Here is a 20609-nt window from a genome sequence, read left to right as displayed (position 1 = left end):
TTATTTTTGAGGGCTTTAATGCTATCTATCTATCTATCTATCTATCTATCTATCTATCTATCTATCTATCTATCTATCTATCTATTCCACACATTAATCCTGAACAACAGCTGTAGGCTGAGGTAGAAGGAAAAAAACATTTGCTTAGTCAAATTAACTAATCTGCATTTGGAAAAAAATGCAAATACCTATACTATACCTTCTATTTCAGCTCTTTTCATTCCATGGGCCTACAGTACTCTTACATGAAAACAGCTTTGTTTAGTCTAGGTTGAGGGTTTAGACATAGAAATTTCCTAGGATGCATTTTCCTTACATTACAACTCCTCCCATTGATTGCAAGGCATCCTTATTTGGGAGGAGAACGTCTAGAGTGCATGTGCCATTCATTGAGAAGGGGTGCTGTAGGCGTGACCTCACGGCAAACATCCAATCAGATGCCATATTTGAGTGAAGTAGGCGGGGCTTATGAGGGAAATCCTGACACACACTGGCTGGTGGCTGATGGCGGGGGCGGGGCTTGTAGACGGAAGTGTCTCCCGACTGGTCCAGCTGTCATCGAGAAGAGAGAAGAGACCATTTACACCGGCTGCCTAGGAAATGCAGAAAAAGGGAAAACGCTAAAATATGGCAACATCTAAACGATAAGGTCATGACGCCGAACTGAAGGTAGCTATGCCCGACTTATCACCAATCACACACGTCTGTCGATACGTTAGAACAGCCGTCGCGCGTGCGTCAAGTTATTTCGACACGTAAAAATGATGACAAGGTTTGGTTAGGCTGTGTGACATTGAACATACAGGACACGAAACAGACGAGGTCGTCTAAAGAGCCATTTCTAACCCCTCATGTGCCGGACAATTCCGCCGTGCTGTCGGTGTTAACGCTGTCGTGTACGTAGGCCAAATTTCGAGAGACGTTGTTCGCCGTTGAATTCGTTTATTGCCTCACAGCTGGTGTGCAAATATGCTACAACGTCTCTGCGGTATGGGCGATTATCCTAGCCTAGCGGCTTGGTGAAGGGAACTACCCTAGATTCAGAACAGACAGGAGACGTCATCAACATTTTCCTGTATTTAAATGGTTGCGTATGAGGAGGTCATTGCTGAAAAGGGAAGATTATTTGGTAAGTGTCCATACTGCAAGCAAACAGGGCGGTTGTGCGTTGCATTGTAATGCACAAACGTACTTAAAAAATGACTGCTGGGATCTGCATGATTAATAGGGCACATGGAAGGTGGCGGAGCAGCTGTTAGCTTGCTGCTAGCTGCGTAACGACCTTTAGAGAGCTTCACCAGTCCAGGCTGCTAGCTGCCTGCCTGTGCTGGTTAGGCTGGGTGTTTTCCGTGGTTTGCCTGCCTGCTATCCGAGTGTTATATTTCATCCAGGCCTCCCGTGGCCAAGCGAGTCAATGATTTAATCTCATTGATTGCATCACAAGACCAGACAGGGTGGTGCAGCCCAAGCACATTCACCAGCGAGCAGGGGTGGGCGATATGGCCATAAAATAACATCACGATATTTCAGGGTACATTTGCGATATTCTTGACGATATAACAAAAATACTGAGAATATTTTATTATTAATTTAAGGAAAATAGATTGCAACAAAATAAGTTTTATAGTTGTATATGTCAATATATATGTACAGTATTGTGCAAAAGTCTTAGGCCACCCTAAACTTTGTTATTTTAGCAAGGTTATAGTGATCATACATATGTATTTCTCAGTAGTCTCTTTCTTAAAATGCAACCACAACATACAGGAAATATGTACAGCAGTAACCAACTTTCAGTGAGTTAAACTCTCACAAATTTTGTATGTAATGCTTGACAAAGAAAATGATAAAGACCAAACATTTAATCATACAACCATAACAAAAGGTAGCTCGAACAATCACTTTTCAGCTTTCTTGAATGCAACCTTGAGTAAATACACCATCAGTGTTGTAATTCTAATATTGTCAGCCCAAGACAGTTCGAGACGTGCAAAGTGTAAAGGGAGAACACACTAGATACTTGCAACTTTAGGCTGTTGAAGTTGTATTTTTATGAAATAGTTGCAGTTTTAATACTGTATACTTACTTCCTGTATGTGCTTGTTGTATTTTAGTAAAAAGACTATTGAGAAATAAATATGAATGATCATCATAAACTTGTGAAAATAACAAAGTTTACAATCTTCTGGGATACCTGAAAACTTCAAGATAGTCTTCTGAAGAGAGACACAACACCACTGAAGTTGCCTTTGGCCGGTAGCAATTTAGCTTTCAGCTACATTTGTTGTTATTGTGTGTAACTCTATGACACCATTATGTCAACAAATCTAAATGTTGACATTATCACAATGTGAATTATTCTTTTTATATTCAAAATAATACTGGTATTATCATGGACAACATGAACAATGCGATATGGCATACCTCTACCAGCTAGGCTTTTTTTTTTCGTTGAAGTCAGATCAACTTAAGGTGTAACAGCCTTATGCTTTTTGTCCCCCCTTTCTCCCCTGCCCCCTCTAAACCCACATTTTAGGATAAAGAAGACGGTGAAAGCCAAAAGTGAATTGAAGATTTACTGGGTGTCCTAAATGGGGGACTACGGGTTTGGAGTTCTGGTGAAGAACAGCAGCGGTAACAAATCTGCTTTCCCTGTAAGGATCCCTCCTCACCTCCAACCCCAGCACCCTCATCACCCCTCCAACCCCCCCAGCCCCCCTTCCTTCGTAAATAACACCTGCTCCACCAATGGGGGCAGTGCTTGGCTGTTCCCTGCCGTAGCCCAACACAGTAACATGCAAGATGAGATTCTGGAGTCAGACAAGTCCAAGGCCTTGGACCTCCAGGACATGCAGGAGAAGTCTCAGGTCCAGGCCCAGCCTCAGGCCCTGTCCCCGGGCCAGCAGGAGGCTGGGGGAGGCCTAGGGGAGCTTGAGGGAGCTCTTCCAGAAGACAGTCCGTTGGAGAAGGGTTCTTTGGAGAGCACCGGTGGAAAGGAGAAGCTGAGGATGGAGTCCCCTGTGCTGAGTGGGTTCGACTACCAAGACAGCCTGGGAATGGGTACAAGCTGTGCACAATCCACCTCCTCCTCCTCCTCTCTGACCAGCTTTAACAACTGGTCCCCTGCTGTCCCGTCCACCCAGTCTCCAGTGGTCGGGGACGATGTTGGAGGGTTCTTTGGCCCTGCTGGCTCCAATGCCAATGGACCTCCCCTCCTGTTCCAGAACTTCTCCCACCACGCCGGCCCTGGCTTTGGAGCTGGAGGTAGTTTCTCCCCGCAGATTGGACCGGTCTCCCAGCATCACCCACCCACACCTCACCCCCAGCACTACCACCCCCATGGTCAGGGGGTCCCACAGCAGCACCGGCGTTCCCCAGCTAGCCCTCATCCACCCCAGCCCTCCTTCCCTCCGCATCCCCATCGCACTGGACCGTTCACTCAGCTGCCCCACCTCGCTCCTGCCCAGAGCAAACCCCCTTCACCTTGGGGAAGCTACCAGAGCCCCTCCACTCCCACATCCACCTCCTGGAGCCCCGGTGGGTATGGTGGTTGGGGAGGCACACAGGGGGTTCGGGAGTACAGGCGGGGGGTAGGTGGCGGGATGACGGGTCTTAACTCCATCTCTCCGCTGAAGAAGTCCTTCCCCAACAACCAGGTAGATGACTCATCTCCAACACTTGTATGTAAATCTTAGCAGATATTTGAATAAATTTTTATGATAGTATGGCTGGGAAACTAATCAGATTTTATTTTGCATAACAATTTTGCCTTCCCTAGATTTTCAAAAATAGATAATCAAGATAAAATGATTCTGTGCTGCATGGGGGAGGGCGCAACTGACAGTCCTTGACTGAACCTTCATTGAGAATTGTGTGTTATCAACGCTCCCAGTTTGGACAGGCAAACAGGAAAACCGATACAACTCGGTTCTGAAAGTCATACAATAACAAAAACAAACTAGCAGCAGAAGAACACAGACTCTTTGTGTTCTGTGGAGTAAAATGACTGTTTCTGTCACTGGAGTCTTGTGGCTTCAATGAGAGCGTAATGTAACAGCGTCAGTTTCTTGTTGTAAATGGTTGTCTGACAGCAAGTTAACGCAGTGAAAATAGTCTAAATTTAGCATATAGATGTTTAGGTGGTCCTATTTTTTTGACTAAAAATCCATTTTGCGGCTTCCTCCGTCCACAGTCTCTAGAAACACTAATTTTACCTCACAGTTCTCATGTCATTCAAATGTTGTGTTGAGGATATTTTGGTTGACCTTTATTCACCACAGGTGTAAAATACCTCAATTTCTGTCCAAGTCAAAATGATTGTGATTTGTGATATTATTTTTGCCATAATCAAGCAGCCCTATATGAAAGCACATGATGCATTTGGTCAGTAGACCTGTATGAAACTTATCCAACTGTCCTCCAGGTTCCCTCTCAGAAGTTCCCCAGAAACAGCTCTGGTTTCAATCACAAGGGCTGGGTGGAGGACAGCATGAGTCGCAGTGACAGTGTCTACCCTTTCCAGGTGAGCCGATCACAGGTAATACTCTGGCTGGTGTTAAGGGAATTACTAGATGTGATACCTAATAGAATGAAGTTCAGGTTAGTTTTAGTGCATCCTCCGGGGGCAAATGATGTTAATCATATTAAACATGCTCATCTGTATCAAATACAACAAATAAGCCATTGAGCAAGATGGGATGCGTGACAGTTAAGCCAGCTAAACGGATGAATTGAAACTTATTGTGCATGTGCTTCTGTCTGAGGCCTTATCTAGATCATAGTGTTGAAGGAGAGCAGTGTTATCATCTGCTCTGATCACATGGCCGTCCCCTGTCCTGATTTATGAAGTCTTGTGCTCTGCTGCAGCTTTGCATGCTCTCAACCTATTTAGATACACAGTGAAGCACCCTTACTCCTGTTAAGTATTACTCATCATAGCATTTCTTTGTTTTTGGAATTGTTTAAAATGCTAATATCTTTTTTTATCCAAGGCTATTCAATGCAAATTTGTATTGATCTAAAATCAGTGATTTTTTTCAGCCTTTTAAGTAGCATTTTCTTGTCTGATGCTCTCAGATACAGAGGAGATTGCAGATATATGCAAGTAATTTTGTGTGACATACTCCAGGCTCCATTTTCCGTTTACAATGCTTTCTGCTGAAGGTCTCTTCGGGGACATTCTAGGCAGCTTTTTATTAGCTATTAGCATCATGGCAAACTGTGTCAGGTCTCTTGCAGCTAGACGGTGATGTGGGAAGTGAGGAGGCTAATTGTTGTCTTCCTCTCTTTCAGCAGGAGCGAACACGGTCCTTTGATGGTTTCAGTATGCACTCTCTGGAGAACTCTCTGATTGACATTATGAGGGCTGAGCAGGATTCCTTGAAAGGTTGGTTCCCACACTAACAATAGTTAGGGAAGGATACTTTTCCTCACCGCTGGCTGGAGATGAATACAGCAGTTTGTTGCATGTGTTTGACAGCAATGAAAAAATGGGTATTATTTTGGCAATATTGTCAGCTCATTGTGTTGACAGTGGGACTTCAATTTGAACATGCATACTGCTTATTGTGTGCATTAGTGAGTGTTAACTTGTGACACTTTGTCAATAGACTTGCATGTGTGGTTATGATTTTGAGACTTTTTGCCATGCAACACACTAACCAACATACTAAAGTCACCAGGAAAAACCAAATATTTAAGTGGCAATAGATACATTTTCTGATTTGACTTAACATTATGAAGTAAATGTTGATTGCACAAGGTAATGACTTTAGAATAATGACATCATCTCATCATCTGCATTTAGATTGTTTTTTTCTGTCTGGAGCTGGCTATAAAATGTCTTGGGGTAAATGAAGGCTCGAAAAGTTTTGTGAAAGTTGTTCCTTTCCGCTTTAATGAGCTTGAATCAAATTGATATTTAGTGCAGTGTTATTGTGGTGTATATACAACTTTTTTTTTTAATATGGGTGCCAATTCAATATCTGAGGTTTGGTAAGGACAACAAAAGGATGCTATAGGCACAATGTGGTTGCTGTTCAAAAAGTACTCAGATGGTTAGATGCCTGAAGGGTTCCCATTGTCATGGAGAACCTGGAAAAGTCACGTTATTTCAAAAACAGATTTTCCAGGCCTTGAAAAGCTACAGTATTAGTAAAAATTATTGAAAGTTTTGGAGACATCATGGAATTTAGTTATGCGTAATGACATTTTTGACAGTACTTTTCCGTGGAAAATGTCCATGTAATGCAACATAACGGCAAATTTACCCTTTGTAGTTGTTGACATATTATTATTGTGTGTGTGTGTGTGTGTGTGTGTGTGTGTGTGTGTGTGTGTGTGTGTGTGTGTGTGTGTGTGTGTGTGTGTGTGTGTGTGTGATGCTTTGCTAACAATCACATTTGACTCATTATCTTCATGGGATCAGTCTGTCCCTCCATACCTGCCTAAAGTAATTATTGTGTTTTAAGGGAGTCCATATATGATATGTTGAAGAACTCCAAGCACGTGGGGGAAGAAAAAAGACATTAATGTGGGGTCCTGATCAAACAAAAAACTAGGCTGTGCTGACTGAATAGAAATCAGATTCTGTCACTGTATTGCCGGTTTCTCGCCTAATGTTTCTCGCCTGCGTTTCCTATTTCTCACTTAAAATGTCTTTGGATACATATCTTAACTTACTGTTTAACTGTAATACGAGATTGTGTGTTACCAGCCAGCTGCCGTATTGTTTGTAGACGAGCCAAAACGAACTTGTAGTATATCATCCACCAGCAGGAGCGTTTATTGGTCCAGTACGGCACAGTGCATTCTGGTAGTTGTAGGTTTTGTACCCCTTGAAGAAAAGTGAATGCAACAGCCCTGTTTCTCTGTTTTCTCTGGTCACGTGGCACCAGTTTCAGAAAAGATTGTCTTTCAACTGCATAGACAGTCCAGTCTACGCAGTAGAAAGACAACTACTGCATAGACAATTGTTTAGTTTAAACAACTCACATGGGATCATCATGGCTTCCGTCCTCTAGTGACAACAAGAATTTGTGGAAAAATATTATATTTCAAAAAGTAAAGTGTCAAAAATATTGTTTTTGAATCATTACAAAACACACACGTTTCAGTCAAATCAGGTGTATGAACATATGAATGAGGCCCACTACAGTTCAGTCTTGTGCTTCAGGACATGTCTCATATTCTCTGTGACTTGTGAAAACACCCACCTGCAACAGTTTCTGCTGTGGAGACTCATTGATCTCAGCAAACTCTGTCATTAATAAATCATATCAATTCAGTTATAGTTTCAGTCAATCTTAAGAGATCACTTTTTCCATCATAGCCAGTTGATGCTAATTGGGGCCAGCTGATGCATGTTCCATCTTTTTTCAGACTTCTCCTTTTTACAGCCACAAACGTACAGCTTCCTCAATTATAAAATCTGCTAATATTTTGCAAGTCTAAAACACATTCTTGAACTTATTCCAGTACTTTCTCACCATATTACATTTACTAACATGCCCTTTTGTTCACATGCATGTATTTTTCTGACAAATTCTTACTTTCCAAATGTATGCTATGATGGCCCTTTTCATTTAGACACAGAACTCAATGTTATCCCAAGCCATCCAACATAACTTCAGTCAATTTAAGAGAAATTTACATGTTAAGGGAAAGGAGTTAAATGCCATGACATGGTGTTCTGAGGTGCCTCTCCTGTTTTTGTCATGTAGGACGCTACAGCTTCTCTCACCAGGGTGGAGATGGGCCTCTACCTATGAATGGTATGTAAATGACATGCATACAAATATGCAATGCTGTAGCAGAAATCAGGGCTTAAAATTAATGTCGACAAAACACAGAAAAAAATTTGAGAATCAGTGCTTTATTATCATTTAAAAGTGGCTGATAGGAATTTGGTGGGATTACTTATAAGAATAAAATAAAAGAGAAACCTCACATAAGCACACTGAAACATAAAACAAACATAACATACTTGTTTTATACCTGTCTAAACGGCTGTGGTAGTCATTGTGACACACAACCAAAATGGCTGACTAAGAGGAGCTCAGACCGAATCGGCTTCTTCAAGTAGGAAAATAATACTGTTCTCAGGGAGGTCCAGAGGCTGCACGCAGCTAATATATTATATGGCGAGCAGAGTGTGCTGTCAAAGTCAGATGATGTCCATTTGTAAGTTATATTTATTGTTTTTTTTGCATAATTATTAGCATTTTTATTTTGAAAGACATCCAGTCACACAGCGTTTCGTGTGGAGTTATTAAATGTATAGCACAAGAAATGTTAATGGAAATGCATGTTGGCTTTAGATTGTTTTACATATATAAGTGATTGATGAGGCATTCGATAACTGTGGCTACAATTACATACCATGTTGTGTCTCTCTCTATTTGTACAGTATATACTAGATTTATTGGTCCAAATTTGTTATCATTTGCAGTTTATGGATACTGGTGAAGGTTTTTCCCCTTTAGCATTTAACAGATACATTTGATGAAAAGCATTTTATTTGGTGGGCATTTAGAGTGACTTGTTACTATAAAATACAGAAGCTCTTGGGGATCCGGCAAATTATTTTGAAGCCCTAGCAGTGTTTGAATTGCTGTTTTTTGTTTTTATTTTATTTTTATTTTTTTTTTAACTTTGTGACCTTTTCAAAAAGCCATTTCAAGAGTGTTTTGTGTTGTTTTACATGCAGCGAGAAGTTATGGCAGAAGACGAGGTAAAACTTGTGAATGTGTCTTGTTTTCTTCAATGTTTTTAGAAAGCTGTAATGACCCCTGAAATTATGACTGATGTTTTTGCATCTGTGTTTGTCTGTTTGAGTGTTCAGTGTTACAGATTCTTGTGCCTTGAGTATTGTCAGAGTTTAAACCCATTTTTCTGTACTGTGTAAAACCCCTCCTATGTTGCCTGCTAAGACATTGTTCATACTTGTGCTTTTATTGTGTCATCATAAAAAAAGCAATCATGGCTGCTTTTGAATGTATTTCTTGACATTATTTAATTTATTTACATCTAATCAAGTTCTCTGTCCGTTGTTATATTAATGATACATTTTCAAAAGTGCAAGAATTGTGGTTCAACCTCATTGGTGGTGAAGCGATATGTGTAAGCCAGATTTCTCTCTCCACTAGGCCATTCGTCTCTGTTCCCCATGGAGGATGAGCGCTCTTTCGGAGAGGACGAGTCTGGGGACCAGGGGCTCGCCGGCCTTGGTTCAGCCCACTGTTTCCCCCACCTCAACGGTGAACGCGTGGAGCGATATTCACGCAAAGTGTTTGTTGGAGGGCTGCCCCCAGACATAGATGAAGGTGACAAATCTACAATGTTGAGCTTTTTTTTTAAAAAAAAAAATCATCCATAATTTTTGCATAGAATAAAAGAGATCAGCTGTGAGAATTGATTAAGCTATGTAAATGCAGTAATATCCCAGATTTTGTAATGGGCACCACAAAATACAATTGCTGATTAATTTTGGTTTACTTTTTTAGATGAAATAACTGCCAGTTTCCGCCGGTTTGGTCACTTGTTTGTTGACTGGCCTCACAAGGCAGAGAGCAAGTCGTATTTTCCACCAAAAGGTGAGTCAAACCAGTTGCACATTATATTTCTGCCTGTGCGTTGGCTCTGCAGCACTGTTACGATGAATATATGCTGATTGTGTGCACTCATTGTTCTGCTTTTCCACCTTGGCAGGATATGCGTTCCTGCTGTTTCAAGACGAGAGCTCTGTTCAGGCCCTGATTGATGCCTGCATTCAGGAGGATGGCAAGCTTTACCTGTGTGTCTCCAGTCCCACCATCAAAGACAAGCCTGTGAGTGTGTTACTCTGTTTGGCTGCTACATGTTTGTTTGTCTCTACCAGCAACTACAAAGCTAACACAAATGTTAAAGTCATGGACTTGCACAAGCCTTTGTTTACTTTGTCTACTACAGGAATGCTGCCTATCATGTATTTTTAATGTGTTTTTCCACATTTAAAAAAGTCTGCATGCTGCGCTAGTTTTGGTGGGAAAAGGTTATAACTAACTTCCACTGGCAAAAGAGGATTCAGTTTGCCCTAACCACTCACTAAAAAGCAAAGTATCCACCTGAAAGAATCCACTTTAGTCCACGCTGATGTGTTGCCATACAACTATACTGGTTTTGCAGGGGTTTTAAGAGTGGAGCAGGGCAAAGTAAAAACTAAAAGTAAAAGCTACAATTTCGGGTGATATTGAGAAGACATCTTGATTCAGAGCAGCCTTGATAGCACCGTCTATCTTGTCTGTAGTGCTTGCCATTTGTATTACTCATCAGTTGTAAAGCACTGCTTGACAATGGTGTTAATCCCACCCATGGTGCTGACTGACAAAATGTTATTACCCCTGTGATGCTTATTGGGTCAATGGACTGTCAGATTCAGATTCCAGGCATTTTTATTTAGCCAAAGAGGAAATTACATGTATTATATCATATCAGTACTCATTTGAGTTTATGTAGAAGTATTTAAAATGATACATTCACAGATAAAGGAAAAACTAAAGGAAAAAATTTGGGCAAAATAAAACTTAAGTCCAAAACTTTCTTAACTCGCTCTATTACCCTACCGCTTAGCCTTGTCTCACTCATTAACTCATACTCAGAATGACATACTGTAAAAGAATGTGTTACAACTCAGGAAGTGCACGGTGTGATACGAATGAAAGGTTACCAGGATCCATGGATGAAACAGCTGCTTTATGTCATGATGCCAGTCCAATCAGTCAAGTTGGTGTAGTGGGCAGATTTAAAGTTCTGGACCCAGGCAAGATCGTTAGCCATATGGAGTACTTGTCATGAGTAATCAAAGGCTGATTTTAAACTGTAATGCTTGTTCGTTTATTTTTAATTCATATGTTTTACTCTTACGTAGACATTGCCGTTTTCTGCCCGACTGCACAAAAAGTGACAAATGTAGAAATAGTGACCTCACCATTTGGTGCATCTACAGTATTTTACCGCCATTCCAGAGGCTTCCTGTAAAAATCCACTGCCATCACCAGCAACACGCTGCAATAGCAGTCAGACTGAACCAAAGAAATGTGTTAATCCATATTACATGAGCAGCAATCCGCTTTTATTTTCACAATCCAAACTGTATCTTGTGCAGAAAGCAGCAGAGCCTGACTGAAAGGATTGTTTTCTCTTTTTCTTTTCATCTTGGTGTTTGTAGGTCCAGATTCGGCCCTGGAATCTAAACGACAGTGACTTTGTAATGGACGGCTCTCAGCCATTAGACCCGAGGAAAACTATCTTTGTAGGAGGTGTCCCTCGTCCCCTTCGTGCAGGTAAATGTGTGTGTGTGTGTGTGTGTGTGTGTGTGTGTGTGTGTGTGTGTGTGTGTGTGTGTGTGTGTGTGTGTGTGTGTGTGTGTGTGTGGGTGTGTGTGTGTGTGTGTGTGTGTGTGTGTGTGTGTGTGTGTGTTTGTGTGTGTGTGTGTGTGTGTGTGTGTGTGTGTGTGTGTGTGTGTGTGTGTGTGTGTGGTAACCCTTAGATCTGTTGCATTCTTAGGAGTTGTTTTGATCCCATTAACTTACGTTGTGTGTTGTTCCTCCAGTGGAGCTTGCTATGATCATGGACCGCCTGTACGGGGGAGTGTGTTACGCTGGGATCGACACAGACCCTGAACTCAAGTATCCAAAAGGGGCGGGGCGAGTAGCCTTCTCCAATCAGCAAAGCTACATTGCAGCCATTAGTGCCCGATTTGTTCAACTGCAGCACGGGGAGATTGATAAACGGGTGAGTCTTTCGGATGTTAGCAGCTTCCTATTCAGGTCTTAGAAATGAAGAGTGGATGTTCATAAAATATTAATTTAAACCTAGCTAACATGCTGCTGTGCATGCATTTCACATTTTTCTTGCCCTCCATTATAACACAGATTTTCTGTCGTCCATTTTCTCAGGTGGAAGTGAAGCCATATGTCCTGGACGACCAGCTGTGTGACGAGTGCCAGGGCACACGCTGCGGGGGGAAGTTTGCTCCTTTCTTCTGCGCCAATGTGACCTGTCTGCAGTACTACTGCGAGTACTGCTGGGCGGCCATCCACTCCCGGGCCGGCCGTGAGTTCCACAAGCCGCTGGTGAAAGAGGGAGGGGACCGACCACGACACATCTCCTTTCGCTGGAATTGAGGCGAGAGGGCAAGGGAGGGAGACGATGCAGGATCGGGGAGGGATTGAAAGAAAGGGGTAGTAAGGGAAGGGGTACGGGCTACGATATGAGAAATAAATGCACTTTTCTTTTAAGTTAAAAAAAAAATAATTTATTTTTTATTTTATTTTATTTTAATTGGGCCTTCTAAAAGAAGTAAATGCTAAGAAGAGAGTGAAATCCCATTTATGTTTTGACTTTAAGTGTGCATGAGCATATGGATGCATTAGATTTGGATTTAGATGTTTTCTGACTTGACTGTACTTTCTTTTCGTGTTAGCTGGCAAAGCTGCTTACATTTGTTGTCAAGAGTAACATAAAATTTAAGTGAGGTTCATCATACCTAAATCAGTATACTAACTATGGAAGTTGAGTTTAAGAAGGGTGCATTTTCTTACTTTTCGCTTGCAGGATTAGAGAACAACTGTACCATTTACCAAAGGTTGAGTGCAAATGGTTGGGTTGAACAGAGGAGTAACGCCGTTTCAGACGGTCGGAGGTTAGAGTTTTTCTAAGAAGCTCACGTGTATAGCATCTGGCCACGTCACAAAACAAAATCTCCCCTCAGTCTGGCACACGTGTTTCGATTGCTGGCATGAGTTTTTAGGTTTTGGTTTAAAAGACGACACTTTGTAACCAGAAAGGGCAAACCAAAGATTGGCCTAAAACACATCATCAAAAGCAGATGTTGATCTGGGGGTTTTCAGGATAATGTGTCCTCTCGTCACTCGGCGGAGGAAAGGCTGGAGTTGTCTGGAGTTTCGGTTTGTGGGTGTCGGCTAATAAAGACAGCCCTCAGGGCTCAGGTATTGGCAGTAGTATTTGCTCACTTTATATTGTCAGGGATATTAGCACTGGAAGCTAACATGCTAATGTAGTACAAACTAATGGGAATGCACAGTCCAGTCTCCCTGAGCTATCCTCATGGTGTACCACTGCACGCTCTACCATGACTGGAGCTTCTATCACAAGTGTTGTGGTTGGATATGGTAGTAGCTAGAATTTGCTGTCACAGAGATAAAGATATTATTTTATACATGGCCTGCTGATTTTTGTACAGTGTTTTATAGCTGATTATTTTGTCATGAACATATATACATTTATTATGCACTACTTTTCTAAATATTTTTTTCAATAGTCATTTTAGGCACATTTTTCACAGATGGGAGAACTCCTTTTGCAATACCTCATTTTTTTCACTTGGTGAAAAATAATTTTGTACCTTTGTTACTAAGAGATCTGCATTTATGGTAAACTTAATTTAAAAAAGAAAATGAATGATATTAATATAATTTTCAATTAGCTTTTATATATTTAAGTGCTGGTAAATCTGAAAATTGTCTGGTGCATTGGTGTGATTCTGTAGATAAATAACAAAAAAAAACAAACGAGGCTATCATTAGCCAGTCATATATGGATTCTCCTCTGTCCTGATAAACATAATTACAGGATCCTAAGGCATGACAAGACCTTTCTAAACTGATTTTGATAGTCTTGAAAATATATTCTGATATTTCGCTCCTAGGTGTAGTCAATAAGATTATCAATAGGGTAAATGTTTTGGCTTTGGTCAATGTGAAATCTTCCCTTCTATCACCGGAGTGGATATCAGCTGTTTGAATATTTAGATCCTCTTTCTGGGACTGCCTGTAAGTTCTACTTATTCTTGGCATGCATAATGTAATACCGAAATAACATGGCTAGTGTTAATGCAGGACCTAATGTAATGCACTAGATCTCCTTTTTCCTTTTTAACGTTATTTTCCTTATCTCTTTGAGATCACCTCTCTTGTAGCCTCTCTTTACATGATGGAGTCTGCCTTCCTTACACAGACATGATGTTTATGCAATCTACACAGTGACAACACTTTGGATGCGTTTTGTAATGTAGAGGACACTCAGTAGGACATAGGTGAGGAGACTTGATCACTTGACCCCCTTTTGTGATGTGGCATGCTTTGGGACATAACCTGAATGTGATTTAATGTTGCAAGTTAACTTTGAGCCATTATGTGCAATACTTATTCTTTCCAGAAACAAGTCTCCGCAGTGTAAGTCATTTAATCCATATAAACCATGCAGTCATTTACACATTATTTGTTTCCTATTGTTCATGCTGATGTCTACAAGAAAAAAAAAACAACTAATTTATACCTGAATTTATTTTTAAACATTAGTTTTGTGCTTATTTACTTATTTTGCTACTACCATGCTACTGTGATTGAAAACATTGTATATACTAGGTCGATAATGTATTTAGCATTTGCTATATTTTCAATTGAAATGTATAACTATCATTTTGATCAGATTTTTGTTATATTTTTTGGGGTGATGTGTTAAACTCGTTGATGTGTCTAGTTTTTCTAATTGCTGTATTGTGCTCCACATTTTCAGATGAAAAGAATATTGATTATGTCTGTTAGTATTACTTGATTGCAAAATTTCAATAGTTTTTAATTGTATGCTGGGAAGGTTATATTTATTAACTTTTTTTTTTTTTTTACCTGATATCATTTTGATTTTTATTAAGTCATTTCACATTTATACGTAAGTTCCAATTTTTATATTTTCTTCCTGATTAATTTACGCTACAATACAGACGTCAGTTTTTATAGTTGGTTTGTAGTATTGAAGTAAAACAAAGATCTAATGTCATATATTCATTTGCTGCCAACTGTTTGTAACTGTATGCATACATTTGAAGTATTTGTAATGTGAGTTGTTGAACGAATAAAACAGCTGTGAGGAAGAATTATACGCCTATTGCTTAATCACGAGAATTTTAAGTTTTTCGCTTTGATTTCAGTATTAACTGCAATGCTGTTGTCATTCAGTTTGCTCTGTGAAGGTTTTCTGGTAAATGGGAATCTTACTCCTTGAAGCTATTGTTGTGTGGCAGAATTTTTTGGCACATCTGGTGGGCTATGTTGAATTGATCAAATACATTTACAGACTGAGGCTTATTTCAAACCTAAGTGAGTGCGATTTAGCTTGCCCAAACCTCCTTGCTTTGGCCTAACAAACCCTTTCTAACCCTTTCTCCAGTATAATTAAGTATACACCTGGGCAACAAAATGTAAGGAGATTTTACAACCTTAATACATATAAACGTACAAATATTCCAAATACAACACGATTTACAAAAAACTAAACTTAAAAAAAATCTAAATCTATTCAATGTCACGTATTTGTTACATGACACCACAGAATATGATCTCATTAAAATGAACAACTAGTATTTTTTTAAGTTTCTTTTTAATACTCAATACTACAACTAATAGGGAAACACACATTTTTATTCAGCTACATTTATTCATAGTTACTAGTTACATTACAAATTGAAATTTGAAAAACAAAACTTCTGATGAACTATAAACTATAAAAGCTGCAGTTCATGAAACTGTTAAAAGTTAAGACCACCTCAACCAACTGCAACAGTCATTTAGCCTAAAATGCTTGTTGCACATTAATGCATCAACAATATTATGATAATATGAGAGGATAACAACTGATAGTCATTTTTCTGTACTTTTACTTTTGATATGATATCTATCTATCTATCTATCTATCTATGGCCTTGCTGATAATAGGCTTCAAACGCACTGTCTTCCTGAAGTACTGCTTCTTGGAAAAGCTAAGGAAACAAGTGAGGAATTACTTAACGAACATAAATCATCCGTATAAAATAGACATCAATTTGATTTTTTAAGATTATGTATTACTTCCGCACGCCGAGAGTCACTTTATCCGGGTAATAGTGCTTCCTGCCGGCCGACAGCGCAACAACACAAACAATTCAGACGCCAAAACACAAACACTCAGTCCTGTTGTTTGGCTGAGGTGACAGCTAGCTTGTATTACGCCAGTTTTTGTTGTATAGTTTACATAAAAATGGTTCGGACCGTGTATGTGCCTCGGTTTGGGTCTCAGTTAGGCTCCAGTCAAAGAGGTGAACCAGAGCGGAGGGTGGCCTCCTCTCAGAGGAAGCAGCGCGGGAACAAGCCGGATAAAGTCAGAGAGGAAGAAACTCGGTTTGTTTTGAAAGTCAAATTACCAAAAGTCCGCAACAGCACTTTGAACAAGAAAGTGACACAGAAGGACAAAACACAGCGAGGATGGATGTTAGAGACCACCACAATTAAAAACAAGACAACCGAGAGCCGAGGAGGTAATGTAACTGTTGATGTTAGCTAAAATAGGTTAGCTGGCGTTAGCTAGTTAGGTTAGCTAGCTAGCTAACCCGAGCAGTAGTTTTTAGATCACGGTAAACAGTGACTGTGCAGTCTGTGGAGTAAATACACGAAAATACAACAAGAAAAGCACAATACACTGTTATCTTAAAGAAGTTATAGTTAGTCTTTGGGCTAGTGTTGATCGAGGTGCATTGGTTCTGTAAAAATAAATAAACACTAAATTATTTTTGTTAAAAAACAAAACAAAAACTGTCTATTTTCACAGCTTATATCACAAAAAAATCAGCCAGATAAAATAAACTGAAATGGACACTTTGGATAGACTGTTGATAAATAATGTTTAACCATTTAACGGCTGGATTTACACACATTTTCCTGTTCTGCATTCAGATGCCTTTCACAAATATTTAAACCTCTGAAATTGGAGCAAATTGCCTTGATTTGTTTTTAAAACATGGGATAAAATATAATAAGCGTCTTGGTAAACTTCAAACAATTTTTTAAGCATTGTTGAAGGAGTTACTTTTTTGTTTTTTTTAAATTTGGGTTAGGTTAGGGACATTCAACTTTGAGTGGTTATATTTATTATTTATTTTAAATACCTTTTAGAACCCACAGACCCAAATGGGTTTATGTTTTCTTTAAAAGTCTACAAAGTCCTATCATTTATCACAGCTAGAAACTGTGAAGTATGGTTATTTATGTTGGAGGGAGGGTCATGCATTTTCCTCAGTAACAAACATTTGTAGCCCTAGGAACAGCCAACAACAACAAAACAAAAAACAAACAGAACAAAAAACAAACAAACAAAAAACCCAAAAGCCACACCACAACCACCCCCTTACTTCTACAAACAAAGTACAGTCTCTTACATATCATAATATTTAAAGTTAATGTTTTAGATTTTGTCAGAAGTTTTAATTGAGCTGAATTCTTTCTTTTGTTTGTGGTGTTGCGCAGGATTGCATTAAATGGTTTTCATTAAAATGTTATTGTGTCCACCCCCAGAGTTAACATCTGTTTCACTTCAACTTAACCACACAGATGTAGGTCTGTTACTTTTATTATCACTAAACCTTTTTCAGATCGCCCTCCAAAGGTCAAAATCTTAAAACTGGATGTCTGTGGTTAGAATTAGCTCAATCAGGAAGATTGTAGCTAGCACGACAAGAAATTATCAAACACAGACCTGCATTGTTTAAAATGGCAACACTAAATAAGCTGAGAACTAGTACTGCATATTGTAAGCAGACAAAATTGTGACATTTTTGTTTTGTTGTCAGGTGATGGCACTGACTCTGAAGATGTTGTCGGAGACATTTTCACCTTCTCTCAAAGACCCACCAGCACAGCGATGAGCGAGAAGGCGAAGGTAGGCCCTATGCAGAGTGTACATTATCTGCAATGATCAAGAGTAACATGTAGAAGACACTGAACAAATACAAAAGCATACTCTCAGAAACACTTTGTAGTACATAATGTTGAAATCAGAATGACAAAAATATTAATTTCTATATAGCCAACTATACACTGCGTCACTGTTTACTGTAGCATCGTGGAAGTAAACATTTATCATGTCTGTCCAGTCACTGCAAGTTTAACCACCAGTCATAGTCGAAAACTACCTAGAGCCCACTCTTTGGCTTTGATGTATGGCATATTTTATGTGATATTTATGTATATATTCATTTTTTCAAAAATATTTGCTTAGATAACTCATCACTATGTCAATATTTAATTTCGACTTTGATATTGGCACTTTAATACCAGCAAATACAAGTCAAAATAAGTGTATGTTCTATTAAATCAATACTCTTTTTTTCCCACGTTGACATTTTGACATGTCACAGTAGGAAAATCACAGGTCTGAATAAGAAAATGAATGGCTGCCTTTCATTTCTTTCATGGTTTATCAGGAGGTTTTAATAGAATTGATCAATTGTTAAGTGTTATCAGTAGTGTCTGTGTATTTCCTACAATGAAAGTCAAATAATCTGCTGTGAAAAGTCCTATTGATAAAACCAAGATCCTTTATGACTCCTTCCTTTTTACTTTCGTCTGTAGGCCAAGCTTGCAGTTCTGAGGACCATCTCCAAGATGCTGGAGGAGAACCAGTTCATCAGACAGAGACTGGCTGCTGTCAGCCAGGCCAACTGAAGCTGCACTGACTGACTGAAATGGCCCACAACCACAGCAGGTCACCTATCTTACCTTGTTTTATCTAAAAGACATCAGTATTTTTCCACATCAGAGTTCTTACGAGTGGATACATTTTGTTTCTTAAGCATGGGGTTTTGGAAACTAATGCTACATTAAGGAACAGTTTGGTGGTTCATCTGTATTTGTGCTCACTGCTGATTTGCTGAGAGCCCATAAAGCAATCTTTTAAGTAGTCATTTACACAGTGTTCAGTTAACTGAGTTGTTTTATTAAAAGAGTCCACATTCAAATCACTGTGCTTAAGGTTTATTCAAAATAGTCTGGTGTTTTATAGTTTCATGATAAAGACAAATTAGGATTTTTAGATGCGTATTAAAGGAGTCCAGTACAGTGACTCTGCAGCACACGATGCCCTTGTTTTATGGCTTTTATGATTCAGTGTGAAGTGAGACTGTTAGTAGCAGATAGTGTGAGATATTGTTTTGCGTACATGCTACAGTACCCCCCCCCCCCCAATCACAGTGGATGGACAAAATATTTTGCACACATTAGAGTATATAAACAACTTACTGCATCATATCATAAAGTTGTGTTGCATGACATATAACAGTTGTTTATGATATTGAGTTTACCGATACAGAGTACAGCACGTCGCAGGAATCACCATCAGATTGTCTTACATAAAACTCTCTTAATTGTCCACCAGAGGGCACCACCTCCTCTAATATCACTGTCTGCTGTGATCATTTTTCAGTTAATGTTCACTCAGCTCTCTCATACTTTGTTGACTCACTCCTTTTTACTGCGCACTCATAGAAATTTTACCAGCTCATTTAAGAGTAACACCATGAAAACTAATGAATGCCTGTACCTGTGGGTGGTGCAGCATTCGCGCTGTATTACTGATGCATGTTGGTATTTTTATTTTTTGTTATGAAAATGTAAAACATTTGTCATGTTTTACATTTAAAAAGTGGCTTGTCGTGCTGCTGTGACTCGAACAGTATTTCTGTAGGACTATTAAGCTGAGTGTCGATTGTCCTAAAAGCCAGCCTCATTTAGCCGCATGTATTGTTACAAAAGCTGCTTATGCATATGGCTGTGATTATTTTAACTGTAAAATAATTGCTGTTAAAGCATGGACAATTTACTTTAAATTGTTCTGCAGTTTCTTCATGTTTTGATTGATGAGCCTCATTGCCTCTGTGTTTAGAGGGCAGTTGTTTTACCCTTTTCTGCCCTGAACACAACATGGCAGCCTTATCGTAGTTCTCACTGAAGTTCAGGGAAGCGTCGCATCTGCGAGTACAGTATGTGCTTTAGCATATACAAAAGAAATGTTTAATGTAGTCAGATGGTAACAGACCCCATCTGTGACTAGCTTGTATAGATAAATGGCTCTTTAACAGCATTGAAGACATTGCCGTGTTATTCTGGCACCTGTAGACTATATTGTGGGATTATCTTTCTGATAATGGTTAGCCACAATAATGGTCTTCACATATCCACAATAACAGAATGATATTCATGTTTTAATGCCTCTGAATTTTGTGCTATATTCGGTCTGTCTCTGTTTGCTTTCTTAAGGCTTCACTGCATTGTTGTGGCGTATAACAAAAGTAACAACATGGTAGCACATGGTTGTGAGTAACTATCCGTGTTACATTAGTACATGCTTTGTTCACATTACAAGCAACATCTGCCACATTATCAGTGATTCCTCGTTAAAGTGCGGCAGGAGAGATGTCTGCTCTTGTTAGCAAAAAGAACGCACCTATTTCATTCATCATTTATTTGTCACATGGAGATAACACATGGTACAATCCCAGTAAAATGTGATCCCATCATCTCCTTTAATTTTTGCGCTGTGATTTTGTCCATCTAGCATCGTCTGTCATCTTTGGCTGTTTCTTTATCATTGTCCATGGTTCCAGATGGTTCTGGTTGCAGAATTATTTAACATCCACACATCCTGACCTCAACAAGACAATCTAAAGGGTCTCTATTCCTGGTCTTGGCAGTGCATCACCGCAGTTGCCTCTGCACAGTGAAATGTTATGGCAGTTATTATTA

The 20609-nt window shown here is 39.5% G+C and overlaps 2 protein-coding genes across 10 annotated transcripts; both read left to right on the top strand.

The window, feature by feature from the left end:
* The first annotated feature begins 517 nt into the window (after positions 1-517).
* Positions 518-14935, top strand: LOC121947882 (cytoplasmic polyadenylation element-binding protein 4-like). 9 transcript variants are annotated; one of them, XM_042493049.2, is made up of 12 exons: positions 518-669; positions 2537-3656; positions 4424-4522; positions 5296-5386; positions 7722-7772; positions 8708-8731; positions 9147-9323; positions 9504-9593; positions 9709-9827; positions 11207-11321; positions 11591-11772; positions 11937-14935. In XM_042493049.2, the coding sequence occupies exons 2-12, from the start codon at positions 2592-2594 to the stop codon at positions 12162-12164; spliced, it is 2241 nt and encodes a 746-aa protein (XP_042348983.1). In that variant the 5' UTR covers positions 518-669; positions 2537-2591; the 3' UTR covers positions 12165-14935. The 9 variants fall into 9 exon arrangements, with proteins under 9 accessions (XP_042348983.1, XP_042348982.1, XP_042348979.1 ...); XM_042493048.2 differs by having other exon boundaries at positions 5293-5386; XM_042493045.2 differs by having other exon boundaries at positions 4424-4537; positions 5293-5386.
* Positions 14936-15920: 985 nt separating this feature from the next.
* LOC148188953 (uncharacterized) lies at positions 15921-18826 on the top strand. Its single transcript, XM_088080650.1, has 3 exons — positions 15921-16351; positions 17660-17748; positions 18441-18826. Exons 1-3 carry the CDS (start codon positions 16075-16077, stop codon positions 18531-18533), a joined length of 459 nt encoding a protein of 152 aa, XP_087936776.1. The 5' UTR covers positions 15921-16074; the 3' UTR covers positions 18534-18826.
* Positions 18827-20609: the final 1783 nt, after the last annotated feature.

The sequence above is a fragment of the Plectropomus leopardus genome, chromosome 8, assembly GCF_026936395.1.
Source record: "Plectropomus leopardus strain MGB_pleo_1.0 chromosome 8, ASM2693639v1, whole genome shotgun sequence".
NCBI classification, from domain to species: domain Eukaryota; kingdom Metazoa; phylum Chordata; class Actinopteri; order Perciformes; family Serranidae; genus Plectropomus; species Plectropomus leopardus.
Note: the sequence above shows the minus strand (reverse complement) of the source record. Positions and strands in the feature narration are given on the sequence as shown.